Source organism: Somniosus microcephalus, chromosome 1 (assembly GCF_052327205.1).
Source record: "Somniosus microcephalus isolate GS21.2 chromosome 1, FLI_Smic_1.0, whole genome shotgun sequence".
NCBI classification, from domain to species: domain Eukaryota; kingdom Metazoa; phylum Chordata; class Chondrichthyes; order Squaliformes; family Somniosidae; genus Somniosus; species Somniosus microcephalus.
The window spans coordinates 94,316,658-94,336,571 of NC_140987.1; the positions used below are offsets into that span (position 1 = coordinate 94,316,658).

The 19,914-nt window shown below is 40.3% G+C and overlaps 2 protein-coding genes across 5 annotated transcripts in view; one reads left to right on the forward strand and one right to left on the reverse strand.

Annotated features, from left to right (window-relative positions):
* Positions 1 to 18,207, reverse strand: part of plaa (phospholipase A2-activating protein) — a 43,671-nt gene extending 25,464 nt beyond the window's left edge. The window contains exons 1-7 of one of the 2 annotated variants that reach the window (XM_085984150.1): positions 18,073 to 18,207; positions 17,203 to 17,390; positions 11,224 to 11,417; positions 8,525 to 8,625; positions 8,312 to 8,432; positions 4,467 to 4,634; positions 1,454 to 1,589 (exon numbers count right to left, since the gene is read on the reverse strand). In XM_085984150.1, coding sequence (XP_085840276.1) covers positions 1,454 to 1,589; positions 4,467 to 4,634; positions 8,312 to 8,432; positions 8,525 to 8,625; positions 11,224 to 11,417; positions 17,203 to 17,345 — 863 coding nt within the window. In that variant the 5' untranslated portion in view covers positions 17,346 to 17,390; positions 18,073 to 18,207. The remainder of the gene's footprint in view (positions 1 to 1,453; positions 1,590 to 4,466; positions 4,635 to 8,311; positions 8,433 to 8,524; positions 8,626 to 11,223; positions 11,418 to 17,202; positions 17,391 to 18,072) is intronic. The other variant, XM_085984147.1, reaches the window with a different exon arrangement.
* The window catches only part of LOC147124236 (spermatogenesis-associated protein 6-like), a 122,098-nt gene continuing 119,660 nt past the window's right edge, over positions 17,477 to 19,914 (forward strand). The window contains exons 1-3 of one of the 3 annotated variants that reach the window (XM_085984167.1): positions 17,477 to 17,621; positions 17,704 to 17,919; positions 19,016 to 19,080. In XM_085984167.1, coding sequence (XP_085840293.1) covers positions 19,033 to 19,080 — 48 coding nt within the window. In that variant the 5' untranslated portion in view covers positions 17,477 to 17,621; positions 17,704 to 17,919; positions 19,016 to 19,032. The remainder of the gene's footprint in view (positions 17,622 to 17,703; positions 17,920 to 19,015; positions 19,081 to 19,914) is intronic. The other 2 variants (XM_085984159.1, XM_085984163.1) reach the window with 2 other exon arrangements.

Sequence of the window (19,914 nt, forward strand, 5' to 3'; positions counted from 1 at the left end):
CAAAATCAACACTTGTAACATGAAAGACTCTTTTGGCATAAAAACATTCCAATACACGCTTAACATTAGTTTAGTATACAAGCTCAGAGTTCAACTTCTGAAACAGGTCCTTGGACTCCATGGGTTAACTTAGGAATTGTGCTGCCTTCGTGCAAACTTTGCACCAAAACATTCTTCCCTCCAAAAGTCTTAAAGATAATGGGAACATGTCGGAAATACATTAGGAAGAAGATATTTTAAACTACTCACCGAATGATTTTATCTATTGTTTACTAAGCATTTGCAGTCATCAGTAATTTGTTGGGCCTTACTGCTTCCGTAGAATTATCTTACTTGTAAATAAATCTATTAGTTTTAGTCTGAACGTAATGGACTGCATTACCAGCATTAATCGCCTTCCAAAGTAGACAGGAGGGTGTGGTGGACATCCCACATCGTTTCTGGTGCATTACACCATAGATGAAGTGTAATTGTGATTCCTGCGGCATGCTATCCAATTCACTGCATGCATAAGATTCAGATTTTTGTTATTAGGACACTTGGTTTTCACTTATGGGAATGGCCTTTTTGCTGTAAACACAAGCTACAAGTGTTTGGAGAAAGTCCAATTCAGAACCAGTCACATCACAAGAAAGTGGTGTCCTGGACAGTATGGAAATGTGAAAGGTGCAAGCAGATCAGAAAATACCATACATTGGAAAAAAAACGATAGGGAATACAAAGAGGGTTAGGTCAAAAAACAGGTGTGAAGGATCAGAAAAGGTTTAACTTCCATGCTCTTGTTTCAGTTTAATCAACTATTTTGGACAGGTTTGTTACATGCTCGGAAATGTATCAGACTAGACAAATAGGGCCAAGTGTTTTAGTTAGTACTGGTTGAGATGCACCTCGTCTCAGCTAGGGAGTAAAAAGGCTCTTGTATGCATAAATCCATCACTTAATGGTAGTAGGCTCAGAATAAGTACAGAATATAAAAATATAATAATCTATATTGTAGTGGGGTGAAATCATAAATTCCTACGTTTGTTGTTCAATGTGGTACAAACACAACTGCAGTCTTTAAAGGGTTGAAATGGTTTTGGTTTAATTATCTGCTCAAGAACTTTCAGCAACAAATAATGTTCAGTTCAGCTTGGCTCATCTGCAACCATCTGAATATTCCAATATATTCAGCAAGAGATATAAAGCTGACATTTTCAACTCTGCAGCTTTGTTGTCTGAGGGTAGTGAAGTCTTAAAGCTCTGTTCACAATGGAAACCAGCAGAATAAGGACGGTGACTAGAGAAAGGGAGCGGGGCTGAAGAAAGAAGGTAGGTTCTAGGGCCCCAAAAGCACGAGCAGGGCAATTTGGAAGGATAATTTCAATGTTCCATTGAACAGAGCTTTGAAGAACTGAGTTTTATTGTACACTTATTATAAAAATGAGACTTTATAGCTGTACAGCAAAGTTACCTTGAACCCACAACAATATCACCATTATCCAGTACACAGCAGGACCAGATAGACTGAGCTGGAAGCCTGATGGTTTGAGTACATTCTCCATCCTTCCAAATTCTTATGGATCGATCCTCCCCTGTAGTAACAAAATCTGAAGGAAAAAGAGACCAATGCACAATCAAAATCAGAGAAAAGTATACCTAATAAACAAATATCAAAAGATTGTTGTCATTGCCCGAAGATCTAGAGAACATATTTTAAGCAGAATGTTTTCTACTTCATAATACAGGAAACTTTGGTTTATCCGGAGGTTGTATGTCCGGAAACCTCGATCTAACGGCAGCAATCAGCAGCCGTTTTGGTTAGGTTTTTTTTCTTCTCCTAGCATTTTTTAAAATTTTTTTTTATAAATAGTCAGGCTCTGGAAAGCGTCTCTGTAGCTTAGCAACAGCTTCAGAGACACTTCCAAGGTACGGGCCGAGTGTTTACAAGCTGTTGCTAAGCAACAGTGTTTGTTGTCAGATACAGAGATGAAAACCTCCATATCCTTCAACATTAGCGCTGGTCTATCCGAAGTTTTGATAGATCGGCAGCAGCTCGGTCCCGTCGATGCCGGATATCGCGAAGTTTCCTGTAAATGAAAATGACAAACCAATATAATACTTAATTTTGGTCTCGAAAATTCCACATTTTAGCTAGTCTGGTGTGGAATTAATTCCCAGTTTTGGCAAAATAAAAACAAGGCATTCCCAGTGCAGTTCATATTTATTTAACCCTCTGCTTTGTTTCAATGGTTCTCTGCCACACTGACTAGCTTTGTGAAAGAAAGAAAATCCTCTATTTTCTTTGAGTATTTAAAAGAAATACTCCAAACTAAGTATTACTAGGCTAACCGTAGATAGTCTTGCATATAGTGTACACCTACACACACTTCCTGTGACACATCTTGCACTCTTAATGATAGGCAACTTTATTCTAACCTAGACAAATTTATTCTACCTCATCTGACTGGGTCATTCTTCCGCTATGAGACAATCTACCCAAGTGATTGACTCCTAATCTTGACTTCCATTTTTTGTAATAGCTACAGCAGATCATTTTTCAATTTTTAAACAATGAGTCTTACAATTAGGATAATTTACAATTTCTGTCTCCTCTTATTGATGCAAAACAATCTTAAAATGCTGTCTGTTTTAGTTCCCCTACTACAAGAACACTAGTTCCAAACAGTCTCCAACTTGCTAATTGATCTGCAAATGAAAAAAACCCAGGTTCTCATCTGTAAGCTGATCGGCAAGTGAAGTTACCCTTCACATCAAGAATGCAGGGAAATTTCACATTGTATCCTTAAAATGAGACACACCTACATTTTATTTATTTTATACATGGTATAATGTTCTTGCAGTTATAAAGCAGTGCATAGACTTACTGTCAGCAGAGCATCCATATATATTGTACACACAATGGGGGTTATTTTAACTTTTATCATCGGGCAAAAGACAGGCAATAGCAAATCAGCAGTCTGTTTTGCAACTCGACCAAGATCCCAGAACTACCTCCGTTAAGTCAGTGTCCCATGTAATACAACTACAAATAGCTCCTCTCTTCTTGAACATCTTTGGATTGTGAGCAACACTACATAAGATATGCTCATAATATATGATTAAAGGTTTTATATATAGCATGCATTTCCTATTTTTACAGAACGGTCACATCACGCTCTCTCAATCATGCCTGGGTATTAGCTTAAAATTGATGAGGCTTAAATTTCTCTTATACTTCCATTGTACTTATCTTTCCACCCTTCCAGCTCCCAAGATTTGAGTCAATATAGGCAGCAGTATAATGCTATGTACCACGGTGCCACCCTTTTGACATTGCTTTGCTGCTCCAGTGACACTTAGTGGTCAGTGGCCTACCACTACAGCATATTGACATAGGTTTTACCCATTTTAATCAGGAACATAAAAAACACAACACAAAAAATGTGATACAGAAAGTAAGGTTATAATCTGGACAGGAAGTGCGTGTCATATACAAGACTTAGTTATAGATGCATTCAGTAAATGACAATTCCTATCAAACTAATTTGACAGATAACATCTGAAGAGAATATATTTCATACACTGTAGTTAATGATCAATTTGCTTTAACTAAAATTAAATATGCTCTTTTTAGATCTCTTGCTCAACCCTCATACACTATTCCCAAGTTAAGCTGCTTCTAAGAATTGGGTCACCCTGTACCTAAACCCCAGCTCACTCCTCACATCTGCAATATACCTATCATAAAGCCATATCCCATCTCAAATGTTATCATTTTATGCAGAAATTGATTGGATCATGAGAATAGAAACATTTTTAATTTTTATATCACAAACATAATAGTCTACTGCTAGTTTAAAGTTTATTTTTGTGCCAAAAAATGGTAGCATCCTGTATTTGGAATTAAACTACTTCAAGGTAATAGGACTTGACTGTTATGTAGTGTGTGTGCATTAATTTAATCCTGGATTGTGAGGAACTCAAACATTAAATATGCACTATTGTAACAGAATTTTACACAGTCAATATTCAAATAGGTTATTTACATTTAAAATAACCCACAAATAAATAGCATTCCTGGCTCTTTGGCAGCAGGATCTACTATCTGAAATTATTTGCTTGAACGCTTTTCCTGATGACATAAGCACTGCTTTATATTCAAGAGTCTGTCTCTCTGAAAGTACTGTCGCTTACATAATTGAACAGATCCAAGATAGATCCAAAAGTACATATTTGTATCAGAAAAATAGAAGCATTTTGCTAGTCTGAAGGTTACTTCTGAACTTTTAGGCTCTTAGAATAGGTAGCCCAAAGGACAAGAATCTTAACACAAATTCAACTGGTGAGGCTGAGCATTTAGTTGTCAGCAACTTAAATATATATTCCACGCGTGCAAATTCTTACAGTCTGACCAGTTAAATTTAAATGCATCAAATCTATCATAAATGAGGGCAGCTGTAGAGTTACTTTAAAAAAAAACTTACCTTCTCCATTTGGGAAGACTGATAAGCAGTAGATATAATTTGTATGTCCATAATAAATCTGCAAACACTGCCCAGTGATTTGCCATCGGCGAATAGTGGCATCATTACTGCAAGACAGGAACTCTAATTCATTCAAAATGGCCAGTCCTCTAACACAGTCGTTATGACCTAAAAAAGGTCAAAGTTAATATAAAAAACATAACTGAGAAATTTTTTTACATCAATTCTCACTGGAAAGCCATTTTTTTTTAAAAATTTTTTTTTAAAGAAACATACTTTGCTCTTTATCTGAACAGGAAGACAAAGTCAAAATAAAAAACCAATTATCACCCTGAATGAGTTTAGCAAGAGTGGGTTTAGCATGCAAGAATCACACAGAATGTACAGCACAGAAACAGCCATTCAGCCCAACCAGGCATTTATGTTCCACTTGAGCCTCCTCCCATCCTTCCTCATCTAACTATCAGCATAAACCTCTATTCCCTTCTCCCTCATGCACTTATCTAGCTTCCCCTTAAATGCATCTATACTATTCTCAACTATTCCCTGTGGTAGCGAGTTCCACATTCTCACTACTCTCTGGGTAAAGAAGATTCTTCTGAACTCCCTATTTGATTTCTTGGTGACTATCTTATATTGATGGCCTCTAGTTTTGCTCTTCCCCACAAGTGGAAACACTCGCTTTGTGTCTACTCTATCAAAACCTTTCATAATTTTAAAGATCTCTATTAGGTCACCCCTCAGCCTTCTCTTTTTAAAGGGAAAAGAGACCCAGCCCGTTCATCCTTTCCCGACAGGTATAATCTCAGTTCTGGTATCATCCTTGTAAATCTTTTTTGCACTTTCTCCATGCCTCGATATCCTTTTTATAATATGGCAACCAGAACTGTACACAGTATTCGAAGTGTGGTCTAACCGAGGTTCGGTACAAGTTTAGCATAACTTCTCTACTTTTCAATTCTATCCCTCTAGAAATAAACCCTAGTGTTTGGTTTGCTTTTGTTATGGCCTATTGACCTGTTAGTCACATTTAGTAAATTCTCTGATCTATGAACTATGCTAACCTATAATTCATCATACTGTCTAATTTGGATTCATTTTGTTCTGTCGTCCAGTTGGAACATCAACTGTTATTTGACATTTGTCTCTGATTTAATACTGAATTTCACATAAATGTAAATATTCCTTAAAAAAAAACCAAATCCAGTGTTAACAGAAAGAGACTGGTTAAATTAAAGTTGCATGTCTACTTAGGGACACAGTTAGTCATAGAGTAATACAGCACGGATAGAGGCCCTTCGGCCCATCGTGTCCATGCCGGCCATCAAGCCCTGTCTAATCTAATCCCATATTCCAGCATTTGGCCCGTAGCCTTGTATGCTATGGCATTTCAAATGCTCATCCAAATGCTTCTTAAATGTTGTGAGGGTTTCTGCCTCCACAACCCTTTCAGGCAGTGAGTTCCAGACTCCAACCACCCTCTGGGTGAAAAAGTTCTTTCTCAAATCCCCTCTAAACCTCCCGCCCTTTACCTTGAATCTATGCCCCCTAGTTATTGACCCCTCTACTAAGGGGAAAAGCTCCTCAGCATCCATCCTATCTATGCCCCTCACAATTTTGTACACCTCAATCATGTCCCCCCTCAGCCTCCTCTGCTCCAAGGAAAACAAACCCAATCTGCCCAGTCTCTCTTCATAGCTGAAGCGCTCCAGCCCTGGTAACATCCTGGTGAACCTCCTCTGCACCCTCTCTAACGCGATCACATCTTTCCTGTAGTGTGGCGACCAGAACTGCACACAGTATTCCAGCTGTGGCCTAACCAGTGTTTTATACAGCTCCATCATAACCTCCTTGCTCTTATATTCAATGCCTCGGCTAATGAAGGCAAGTATCCCATATGCCTTTTTTACCACCTTATCCACCTGTTCCGCCGCCTTCAGGGATCTGTGTACCTGCACACCCAGATCCCTCTGACCCTCCGTCTTGCCTAGGGTCTTTCCCTTCATTGTGTATTCCCTTGCCTTGTTAGACCCCCCAAAGTGCATCACCTCGCACTTTTCCGGGTTAAATTCCATTTGCCACTGTTCCGCCCATCTGACCAACCCATCTATATCGTTCTGCAGACTGAGGCTACCCTCCTCGCTATTTACCACCCTACCAATTTTAGTATCATCCGCGAATTTACTGATCATGCCCTTTACATTCATATCCAAGTCATTAATGTAGACCACAAACAGCAAGGGACCCAGCACCGATCCCTGTGGTACCCCACTGGCCACAGGTTTCCAGTCACAAAAACAACCTTCGACCATCACCCTCTGCCTTCTGCCACTAAGCCAGTTTTGTATCCAATGTGCCAAGGCACCCTGGATTCCATGGGCTCTTACCTTCTTGACCAGTCTCCTGTGCGGGACTTTATCGAAGGCCTTACTGAAATCCATGTATACCACATCCACTGCGTTACCCTCATCCACACACCTAGTCACCCCCTCAAAAAATTCAATCAAATTAGTCAGACATGATCTTCCCTTGACAAAGCCATGTTGACTATCCCTGATTAATCCTTGCCTCTCCAAGTGGAGACAAATTTTGTCCCTCAGGATTTTTTCCAGTAATTTTCCTACCACTGATGTTAGGCTCACTGGCCTGTAGTTCCCCGGTTTTTCCCTACTACCCTTCTTGAATAATGGTACTACATTAGCGGTTCTCCAGTCCTCTGGCACATCCCCTGTGGCCAGAGAGGTCCTGAATATATGTGTTAGAGCCCCCGCAATCTCCTCCTTTGCCTCACACAGCAGCCTGGGGTACATTTCATCCGGGCCTGGGGATTTATCCATTTTTAGGCCAGCTAAAACCGCCAATACCTCCTCCCTCTCGATGTTAATATGTTCGAGCATATCACAGTCCCCCCGCTCTATTTCTATGTCTACATCGTCCTTCTCCATAGTGAAAACAGATGCAAAAAATTCATTTAGAACCCCTCCTACATCTTCCGGCTCCACACACAGATTGCCACTTTTGTCCCTAATGGGCCCTATTTTTTCCCTAGTTATCCTTTTACCCTTAATATACTTATAAAACATCTTCGGATTTTCCTTTATTTTGTTCGCCAGTGTTATTTCATGGCCCCTCCTTGATCTCCTAATTTCTTTTTTAAGTATCCCCCTGCACTTTTTGTACTCCTCTAGGGCTTCCTCCGTCTTTAGCCTTTTGTATCTACCAAAAGCCCTCCTTTTTTTCCTAATCCATTCCCGTATATCCCCTGACATCCACGGTTCCCTGTGGTTTTTGGAACCACTCTTGACATTTATGGGAACATGTTGCCCTTGTATGATCTCAATCTCCCTTCTGAAAGCCTCCCATTGCTCCGATGCGGATTTTCCTACAGAAACATTGTTTTGCCAGGTTGTATTGGGGACTGCAGTACCCCCACTATTATCATGTCTGAGATCAGTTAACTTAGTAGAGAACCTATGAATTCCTTGTTTGTATGGCCCAAAATTACAGTACATTTATTCTATGTTCCTCCATATTTTTGTTAAAAAGAAAAAAAGGATCCAAGTCTCTGATTTACAGAAAGGCAACTATTATAAGATTGAGTTGAAGATCGAGGGTTTTCTTGCTGACATGATACGTTACTATTCCGAGACTAACAGTGCCATAATGAAGCCTAATTTTTTTTTTTTTTTTTTTTTTTAAGCAGAGACAAGTTATTTTAAAGATGGATAGTCTTTTTTTCATGACTTTAGAAGAATTCAGAGACAATGAGTGAAATTCACTTTCTTTGAACAGTAAACATGCACAGAACTATCAATTGCAACTGTCCAAAGAAAATACAGACATACCTGTAAAAGTATGCTCACATCGGCCAGCTTTCCACATCTTAATTGTTTTGTCAGCTGATCCAGTCAGCATGAAGCCTTGTTCAGGTAGTATCTTTACTGCCCATACTGCTGCCGTATGACCCTAAAAGCAAAATATACTTCAAGTAATATTACAGCAAGAGAGAAATAATATATAGTTTTCTTTAAAAAAAAAGGATGGGAAATAAGGTATACCTGTAAAGTCATCAAACATTTCTCATTTAGCCAGACTTTAGAGGTTGTATCCCAAGATCCACTGAGTAATGTACCGAATTTTCCAGCTGACAGACTGCAGACTAGAAAAGAAACAAATGCATGAAACACTGTATAGTGTGGAACCTGGATTAAAAAAAAAATCAGGAAAGTTGAGAGACAAGTGGGACTTTGGACTTGAACCACCTGTACATAATTGAGGATTTTAAATTGATTTTGCACTCTAGATCCAGCTGTAAGTTGCTACTTGGATGTCCTGTATCTGGTAGAATTCACTATCCATGCAGTTCCGATATTTAGCCACAAGTCAGTTCATTGCAGGTCAGAAAGAAAGCAGTGGAAACAGAATCCTAACATTTGTTTTCCAGAAAATATCTCATTTTTAAAATGGAAAAACTCTTACCAGCATTTGCTGTGAAACTGATTAAATAATCTAAATAAAACAATCAGGATCTAAAAACAAACCGTCAGATGAAGTTTAGGGGAACTTTTGATTCCCTACCAAGTCTCAGCTTGGCTCAGTGGTACCACTCCATCGGACTCTCAAGATTGTGGGTTCAAGTACTACTCCAAGACTTGAGCGCATAACGTAGGCTGTCACTTCAGTGAAGTACTGAGACAGCGCTACATTATCGGAGGTACTATCTTTTGGATTCAACGTTACATTGTGGTTCCATCTTCCTGTTCAGGTGGATATAAAAGATCCCATGACAATCTTTTGATGAAAAGCAGGGACATTGCTATGCGCAAATTGGCTGTCATCTAAGTGTACATAACAGTGACTACGTTTCAAAAATTAATTCGCTGTGAAGCGCTTTGGGATGTTCTGTAGATGTGAAAGTCAAAGTCTTCTCTCAATTTCCATTATCATCCCTCCATTATGGTGTATAATCAAGGTTCAACTGTATAAATTGCTAAGTGTATATAAAATTAAACAAAATGATACAGTATATTAAGTCTGTGCCACTTAAATCGAATCTTACGCTTCTGCTCACTCACCATACCCTTGAAGTTCCTCTATTTTTCAAGCAACTATCCAATTTCCTTTTAAAAGCATTTATTAGAAAAATGCGCTTTGACAACAGTTTGTGGTACAGAATCCCCATTCCAATTAACCTCTAAGAATTTGTTTCTAACCCACCCCCTCCAATCTTAAATCTGGTCTCTCATTAACATCTTGCTAACCAGTGGAAACAACCCATCGCTATTGACCTCACTGTAACTCTTTATAATCTTGATGATCTCTATAAAGTCACCCCCTTAATACTCCGCGCTAGAGAAAAAAATCTCTAACTTCTCAAGTCTACCTTGATAACTGTAAAACCACATCCCTGGTAACATTCTAATAAATTTCAACTGCACCTTTTCCATTACTTTTACATCCTTCTTATATTGGGGTGCCCAAAAATGCACAAAATACTCTAACTGTGGCCTAAAAATAGTCTTGTACAAGCTCACCATTACCTCTTTTTTTTGCATTCCAAGTCTCTGGATATAAAACCAACTTGCAATTTGTTAGAACCCCTCCCCCAGTTTACTGCTAATCTTGTACCTTTAAACACATTTCCTGGATTAATCCATTTTACTATATAAATAAATTTCTTCCCCCTCCCAAGCAATCCCTTACATTTGTAGAGCATTTATTTCTCAACAAGTGCTAAGAGTACACTTTCAGGATACAACTGAATTCTAACTGTATTGTGGTCAAGTTCCTGAAATCCAAACTGTCCATCTTTTTAAATTGACTTCTGTCCCTTGAAACTCCACTATAATAATCACTTTGGAATCAATTTTACATGGCTCTACGAAACATGTAGTTTCTTATAGACTCAAATTTAATACAAATGTTAAATGTTTCCTGTACAGGAGAAATTTTAAAAGCAGATTTCACTGCATCAGACTAGCACAATAGATCAGAGATAGAAGCAGCTACCCCATAGCTCAGAAGGAGCATTGCTCAAAGTAGTACTGAGTCATACGGACAAGGAAGGTCTCTGACAACTGGGACATGGTAGAAGCAGCATAAATGACTTCAGTACCCAAAACTAGAGAACCTAGGGGTGAAGAAGAAAAAAAAAGTCAGCCAGGGCTCCTGCTCCTGTTATCCATAGCCCCTGCCAGAAATTATGCGCGTGAACACAAAGCAAAAACAGGATACGATGTTAATCGCCATAGTTGAACAGCCTGCCAAAGTTCACTATTTACGCTTACAATGAATGACCACTGGGATAAGGTACTGGAACGGTGCCAGTGCTCATAGAAACATATATAAGAACCTTCTGGAAATAAGGGAATGAATCAGCTGAAAATTGAAAATCTATATAGATGCCGTAATCATCCACAATTCTAGAATCTCTCTTTACTAGTTAAGAAGCAACTAACCTGCCAAAGCAAGTATGCTTTCAATCTGCAGTCTTGTAATGCCTGTAAATGTTCTAGTTTGTACTGCTGTTGAACTTTATCACAAGCCCACAATGAAATTTCAAAAAATTCAATACATCAAAATCATATTCCATTGATCTACAAACTTTTCTATCATTAAGGCATCTCCAATTTGAACCATGAAACTATGACAGGTCAATTCTTTACCAGTAAAGTTTCTGCTATGTATTTTAAAGGATCATTGCAAGTAAGCATTATTCAAAATATGAAACCAAACATATACAAGGGTGACCTCTTACCTGTATTTTTATGTCCCTTTAGAATGTACAGTGGCGCTGGGCTATCCAATGTGAACACACAAATGTTATGATCGTTGCCTCCTGTTACAATCAGTCCACGAGGGTAAGTGTCATTGGGTACTATGATGCACACACAGGACACAAAATTGGAATGTCCATTCATACAGTGCATCTCTGTAAAACCCCTGTTTGGACTGAAATAGAAACAATCCAGTTACTTTTCTCACGAGAATGCATGAGATAATGCCTCAAACTGTAAAACATTATAAGTAGTTTTTCACCAAACAGAGCCTTCCAAAATGTTTTAATTGAATTCACTATGTATGTTAAGGTACTGCTAGTCTAGACAGTCATTCTCAAAGCAAGGTCATAGTATTAGTTGAATAAATAAATCCACATACACTTCATAATATGATTAATACTCTAAGTACCAAGAGACAGCTACAGTCCCTACAATGTGCAACTGGTTCCTTTTATGGTCATTGAAATGTGATGTATATCATCACTAGGCTATACAGAGGATAGGCAAAATCAGTGAACATAGAATTCCATGTTAGATCATATACTGGGTACCATTCCTCTAGAAACAGGGAAGCAGATTCTGTTGATTTGAAAATGCAATGACCAATAAGGATTACACAAAAATAGCAGCGTGAGAAATGATTTCATACCCTGAAGGTTGCCTGGCTGATTTTCCCCTCTCTAGCTTGAAGGTGATAAAGTTAACTGTAGTTCCTCACCTGTCATCTAGCTAAGACTAGCAAATTCAGACCAGATCAAGCATTGAATCTGGGATTTTCTGGTCTATATAGCTACTTTGCTGCGAGTAAAGTTCTATGCATTCATGCATCTGCTTGAATCTCTGTACAACCCCATATCTATTTTACTGTCCACATTATCCTAAAATCTATGTATAAAATCCCATATAATCTTTCATTACAATGCGGTAGAAAATTGGCCTATAAATTTCCAAGATCATGCCTTTATTTCATATTAATCATTACAGCATTAACTTAAATCCTATATTTCCTCAATGAGGTTTCAAGCGTATTTTTTTTTTTTTTTTTTTAAAACAAATCTCATCTAATGTGTTCTGTTCCAATTGTCAATACCTTACTTTGCCCAAGTATATCATTTCCCCACTGGTTGTTTCTGAAGTTTATTGTACGCTTCAACAAAATGCAATAGATTTACAATCTAATTTAGGCAAAAGATTAAATTTTTTGCAACCCAAATCCTCATTTTTAAGATACATAACTGCATTCTACAAAATGGTCTTTTTATTCAACATACAGGAAACTTTGGTTTATCCAGAGGTTGTATGTCCGGAAACCTCGATCTACCGGCAGAAATCAGGAGCCGTTTTGTTAGGTTTTTCTTCTTCTCGTGGCTTTGTTTTCAACAGTCGGGCTCTGGAAAGTCTCTCTGAAGCTGTTGCTAAGCTACAGAGATGCTTCCAAGGTACGGGCTGACTGTTTACAAGCTGTTGCTAAGCAAGTGTGTTTGTTGTCAGATACGGAGATGAAAACCTCCGTATGCTTCAACATTAACTTTGTATGTCCGGCAGTTTTGATAGATCGGCAACAGCTCGGTCCCGGATATAACAAAGTTTCCTGTAGTCAAATACAACTGAAGGTCACCATTTTAACTGCTCAAAGTTTTAAATTAATACATAGGTTGTCCGATGCCCGCGGCCCAGGCTCCCAGCGCTCGCCCCTCCCGGGGGCTCGGGATTCCGGATGGACTCGCCCGCCTTCCTCACTGAGCGGCGGACTGTGACCGAGGAGCCCGACACCCAGCAGCCGGCCGGAGCGCGGTGAGTGGCGGGGGCCAGGACCCAGGGGGAGTGGGCGGCTGTAATGTCAGACCCCAAGGACACCCGCTCAGGCCGTGGCCTGAGGGCCAGAGGTTCGGCCCCTGCAACAAGCACTGGTCCCCAGCTTGGCTGGGCTCACAGCGAACCCCGGCTTCAGGGACCGGAGCTCGGGGTTTGGGGTTAGTCTTTAGGGTTTAAGTTTATGAGTTAAACTAGCTTTAGGTTTAAGGGTAATGAGGGGTTTGGATTTACAGATTAAGGTTTAGGATTAGTGGTTCTAATGGCCGCTGTCACGGATGTGTCCTTTGGTTATCACTCTAATAATACCTATAATCCCAGCACTTGATGCATTCTGAGCCTGAATAAGCTCTGGAATTCCCTCTACACCTCCTCTAAATCTCTCCCATCTCTTTGACCTAATTTCTCCTTCCATGGCTCGGTGTCAAATTTTGTTTGATTTCGCTCCTGTGAAGTGCCTTGGGAACGTTTTACTATGTTCAAGGTGGGTGCTAACATTGCCCGTTTCCACCCTGGCCTCAGCTCAGAACATAACAGGAGCTGGAGTAGGCCATTTGGCCCCTCGAGCCTGGTCCGCCATTCAACAAGATCATGGCTGATTTTCTACCTCAACAAGTGGCAAGTTGGATCCAAAATTGGCTCAGAGGCAGAAAGTAAAGGGTAATGGTCGAAGGGTGTTTTTGTGACTGGATGGCTGTTTCCAGTGGGGTTCCGCAGGGCTCACTGCTGGGTCCCTTGCTTTTTGTGGTATACATCAATGATTTGGACTTGAATGTAGTAAGTATGGTTAAGAAGTTTGCAGATGATACAAAAATTGGCCGTGTGGTTGATAATGAAGAAGACAGCTGCAGACTGCAGGAAGATATCAATGGACTGGTCAGGTGGACAGAACAGTGGCAAATGGAATTCAATCTGGAGAAGTGTGAGGTAATGCATTTGGGGAGGGCTAACAAGGCAAAGGAATACACAATAAATGGTAGGACACTGAGAAGTGCCAAAGATCAGAGGGACCTTGGAGTGCATGTCCACAGATCCCTGAAGGTAGCAGAACAGGTAGATAAGGTGGTTAAGAAGGTATATGGGAAACTTGCCTTCATTAGCTGAGGCATAGAACATAAGAGCAGGGAGGCTATGTTTGAACTGAATAAAGCACTAGTTAGGCTGCAGCTAGAGTACTGTGTGAAGTTCTGGTCACCACATTACAGGAAGGATGTGATTGCACTAGAGAGGGTGCAGAGGCGATTTATGAGGATGTTGCCTGGGCTGGGGGATTTTAGCTATGAGGAAAGATTGGATAGGCTGGGGTTGTTTTCTTTGGAACAGAGGAGGATGAGGGGCAACCTAATTGAGGTGTATAAAATTATGAGGGGCCTAGATAGAGTGGATAGGAAGGACATATTTCCTTTAGCAGAAGGGAGCATAGATTTAAAGTAATTGGTCGGAAGTTTAGAGGAGGTTTGAGGAGAATTTTTTTTCCACCCAGAGGGTGGTCGGGGTCTGGAACTGACAGCCTGAAAGGGTGGTAGAGGCAGAGACCCTCATCACATTTAAAAAGTACTTGGATATGCACTTGAAGTGCCGTAACCTACAAGGCTACAGACCAAGTGCTGGAAAGTGGGATTAGGGTGGGTAGCTCTGTCAGCTGGCATGGACAAGATGGGCCAAATGGCCTCCTTTTGTGCTGTAAATTTCTATGATTCTACATCTGAAGATTTATTCTTCATAACCCGCTAAGACGATACATGACAGTTAACTAACTATGGTATGTTAGAGGCTTTTAAGACAGTGTTCTGTTTTGAACAGACCAATGACAGGTGGTATTAAGGACGTCAACAATCAGCACTTGTATCACTTTTTAGAGAGGGAATCACAAAAAACTTTAGGGAAGGCAAGGGAAAGACAATCCAGATTCATACATAAGTACGACAACAACAAAAATCAAGAGTTGTGAGGTCAGGCAAAATAATACAATGAATCTTCCACGGTCAAGTAAAGTTCCAGTGATCCAGTAGACAGTGCGCTCTGGTATCTAGGTCCCTGGGCATGTACCAAAAATCAACACATGGGCCAGCAATCAAAAATCCTAGCTACCTACGCCAAGCATTTGAGTTGTGGAGGCAAGTTTACCATAGCCCATGAACAGACCCATCCTGAGGGAGGGGGTCAGTAAGAGGAATGTGTTACAAAATTTTGAAACCCATTCTCCTCAAGCAATACAACTACAACCTTTCACTGCCTGTGAAAACAGACTCCTCCTCATTGCAAATCAGGTATATGGCAGAGTTCTCAGAAATGATGCAAATACTCATTAGATTGCATAATAAACATAGAAACATAGAAGATAGGAGCAGGAGTAGGCCATTCGGCCCTTCGAGCCTGCTCCGCCATTCAACGAGATCATGGCTGATCATCCAAACCCTAGCAGCCGGTCCCTACACTGACAGCCATCCTACCCAAGCCCTATCCCTGTAACCCCGTAACCCCACGTATTTAATCCCCCCTAACACTAAGGGCCAATTTTTATCATGGCCAATCAACCTAACCCGCACATCTTTGGACTGTGGGAGGAAACCGGAGCACCCGGAGAAAACCCACGCAAACACGGGGAGAATGTGCAAACTCCACACAGACAGTCACCCGAGGCCGGATTTGAACCCGGGTCCCTGGCGCTGTGAGGCAACAGTGCTAACCACTATGCCACCGTGCAACATATCATGCAACATCCTCCACTTCAAATGCTCAATGGAGCTGAAAAAAACACTTGAACACAAGGCCACCAGGCACTTGTCCTCAGCAGGTAATAGAACTTCCTAGATTGGCAAATCAGAAGATGGAAGAAAGGAATCAGAATAATTGCAGCACTAGACTGCATAAGAAAGCCCTCTACACACTGGGGAGTTACATGGAGGGCATTTCAGAAGCATGTAGTTCAAAGGATGACTGAGGAAAGAACGAGGCAGTTAGGAATACATTTGGACAAACAGACATAGTCTTCTCAAAGTACTGCACAAAAAGCAAATCTAATGTTATCAAGTGAGTCAGCAGTAGGATGGATGGACCAAAGAGATAATCAAGGGCCTAATGCCTTCAGCAGCATTCAATTTGACATATCAATACTCAACATAACCCATTTCAATTGTGTCTTGTCAGAGATTTTAAAAATAAATAAATACTGGAAATCTGAATACAGAAAATGCTGTTTTGGGTGAAGATGAATGTCTATCTGAAAATGTCAATCTTTTCTCTTCCACATTTTGACAGATGTGCTGCATTTTACTAGCACCATTTTTATTTCCTGCATCCAAATATCTAGGTAGGATTCAACAGCTACAATAATGAAAGAAACAGGCTAAGTGCAGCATTTGTAAGGAGCAACCTTCTTTGGAAACTCATCAATGCTAAAGGTTTCACAGAACTGCAGTGTGTAAATATGCAATGATGTCCAACAATACAATCTTTTTCAAAATCTCTTTATAGCCTTGAATTGTTTGACATCATTTCATATGTAAAAACTGTAACCCAAGGATCTTGATGTCTTTTTTAAAATAAAAGCACCAAACCTGAATAGCACCTGGTCAGGAAAGCAAATCTGCCAATGTGCGTTTATCCTGGTCTACATTTTCAAGCAGGGGTCGTGATTAGCAACAGGAATCCTTGCTATTTTTTCTCCCCCAGAAAGTACTCAAGCCAATTACAGCTCAGCAAGCATCTACCTTAACATAAACTTGGGATCAAACTAGACCCAAATGAATCATCGTAGTGGGTGGGGATGTTCATTTCCTGAGAACTTTTTCTGCTAAATTTCTGTCCAGGGTTCACATTTATGATCAAAACTAAAATTAAGGCTCCTAAAATGTAGCCGATCACTTTAAACCATAGTAATTATAAGAGAAAGGGCCCCAATTTAGAGTTTGCTTTTAAAACGTAATAAATCTACATACAATACACACGAAGACAGGAAGCTGCCCACTTCTATAGAAAGGCGTGAAATAGCACCCGAATATTAAATATGTAGGTTCATAAATCAATTAATTAAACCCCCACCCCTCCTTTCCCCTCGGCTGATTCTGGTGAAGTTGTCAAGTCATCAGAGGCGCCACTCTCAATGGCGGGGCCCAACCCCGAGTTCTTGACATGTCTTTTACCTGCTGGGCACCCACACTCGCGAAGTACGGTCTCTGGACACCGACACGAATGCTCCTACGGGAAATAAGGTAGCCGCCAGCCCCCTGACGTCCATTTCGTGGCCGGCTAACGAGCAGCTGAGCCTGAAGCCGGATGACGCCATGTCGGCCTCCCTGACTCTGCGGCCCGGGAGCCACGCCACTGCATTCTGGGAGAGGGAAACCCACACATTTAAAAAAATATATCTTATAAAATATACAACTCGAGTGAAAACCGTAAATTATTTGTACGCGTATATATTAAAAAAATTAAAAACATATATGCGTTAACCATTATTAACGTGCCGTGGATAGGTCAGAGGTGCGTCGCCATGGTAACCGGCATCAAAGGATGATGATTGCAATTACCAGGGCCGCACAAAGATCGTCATTTCATTCCGGTTAGAAAATAAATTAACGGGAGTTTTTTTAATCGGTTAAGGGAGAAATAAAACAAAAAGTTAATTTGTCTTGTGTCGGCAGGTTGAAAGAAACACTTCGACAACAAACTGACTCTGTCCGCTGGCGGAGGGAGAGAGTGAGACGGAAACGGGAACTGGGCGTCTTCAGACCCCACAACGACATCTAGAGGTGCGGATGAGCGAGAAGAGCGACTGGTCCCCGCAATTAAGTGAGACAGGTTAACAACAGGAGCCAGTGAGTGAGTGAGAGCGAGCAGAGCCGAGCCAGGGAAGCGAGGTCAGTGCTAGGCTGGCATTCACAAAACAAAATACACGAGAGTCCCACGCATCTCTCACATGCTCATTAAATGCATACATGCAACTTTGTTCCTGGATGAATAACTACCAACTGAACTGGTGTCAGCCGTGGCTCAGTTGGTAGCACCCTCACCTCTGAGTCAGAAGGTTGTGGGTTCAGTAGTCCCACTCCAGAGACTTGAGCACAAAAATCTAGGCTGACACTCCAGTGCAGTGCTGAGGGAGTATTGCACTGTGAGGTGCCATCTTTCAGGTGAGACGTTAAACCGATGCCCCGTCTGCTCTCTCGGGTGGACGTAAAAGATCACATGGCACTATTTTGAAGAAGAACAGGGGAGTTATCCTTGGTGTCCTGGCCAATATGTATTCCTCAATCAACAGAACAGAAACAGAATATCTGGTCATTATCACATTGCTGTTTGTGGGAGCTTGCTGTTGGCTGCCGTGTTTCCAATATTACAACAGTGACTACACTTCAAAAAAGTACTTAATTGGTTGTAAAGAGCTTTGGGATCTCCGGTGGTTGTGAAAGGCACTATATAAATGCAAGTCTTTATTTTCTTTAATCAAATAAATTGGTTTATGATATTCAAGTTTTTTAAAATATTCCTGATGGCTGAGCTACACATTCCTCTTTCTGTTGGAGCTCGCTGGATCGTGCAAGATTAGATTATCTGTGTTCATTTTCATAATCACACTCCCACGGGAGAGGTTATTTTTATGCATACATTATACATCCCCCAAATTAACTCTGTTTCTGCTGATTTTATTACACTAGTTTTTTATGAGATGGTAGTAATCTGGTAACAATATGAGAACCCTTGCCAGACGGTACATGCAGAGTCGTTTTTTAAAAACAGTTATTATTTTCACGGTTTGTTGAGCTGTGTTTCATTTTCTTCATGTTTAGACTGTATCAGGTGTGACTCACTCACTAAATCACCAAGGAAACGTGACGCTCCCCAGAGCGGTGGCGAGTGCAACAAGCATTAGTTATAACTTAGCAAGTAACGACTTTATTTTCATATCAATGGAGTATAATTTAAATTGTTTTTTTCTCCTTTTATTTCATCCAGACCGGTAAATCTGTAAAATGCCTCCGAAACTTCTCAAATGCGTCATTCAACTTGAAATCCACGCGGTAAGATAGTTAAGCATTTTGTCAAATCTTGTACCCTTGACTCAATACCTATTTAACATATTACAGCTGGACCGTAAATATATATTCTAGTGGACGATCTCTCCATTGCGTGCAACGTTTAATTATTAGCATGCACCAAAACAAGCCAGTATTAATGAACTGTGTACAACTGTGGACTCGATCCGTCGAAATGACACACTGTTGCAGTATCGCTAAGCGTCCGGACATCGGAAACAGTGATTATCCCGAAATTCCCTTTTTAACAAAACAAAATAGGAGGATGTCTGTTTTTCCTCCGTAATCTGTGTTTATGCGACAGTTTTTTATATACACCTTTTATAACTATAATTTTCCCTTCTGTGCATGTTTGTCTTGCGTTCCTACTTTACAATAATATTCATGCCTTACTTTTACGTTTTTCTTTAAGTCTTCCAGAAGTCCCCTAAGTGGAGTAGACAATATCGGTGCTGTCAGTGATGTAGTACCACACGTGGCAACTTATTTTATTGCAAGCTTGTGAAATTTGCATGTTTTCATCAAGTTCATGAAAAATACTAAGTTTGCAACAAAATAAAATCAATGTAAGATGTAACCCAATTTAAAAAAAAAAAAGACCAATATATTCTAAAAATGCGTTCGAGTAAATTCACTGTTTATGATGGTCGATTATGGCCGTGTAACAAGCAAAATGCACAGAGGCAGTTTTATAGTTTACGATCCAGTACAATTTTGTTGATTTATAACAAACAAAGATCGAGTCCCGAGTTACATGTACACTATGAAAACAATACGATCATTCTGAGCCAAGCATGATCCAAATCCAAAAGGTGGACC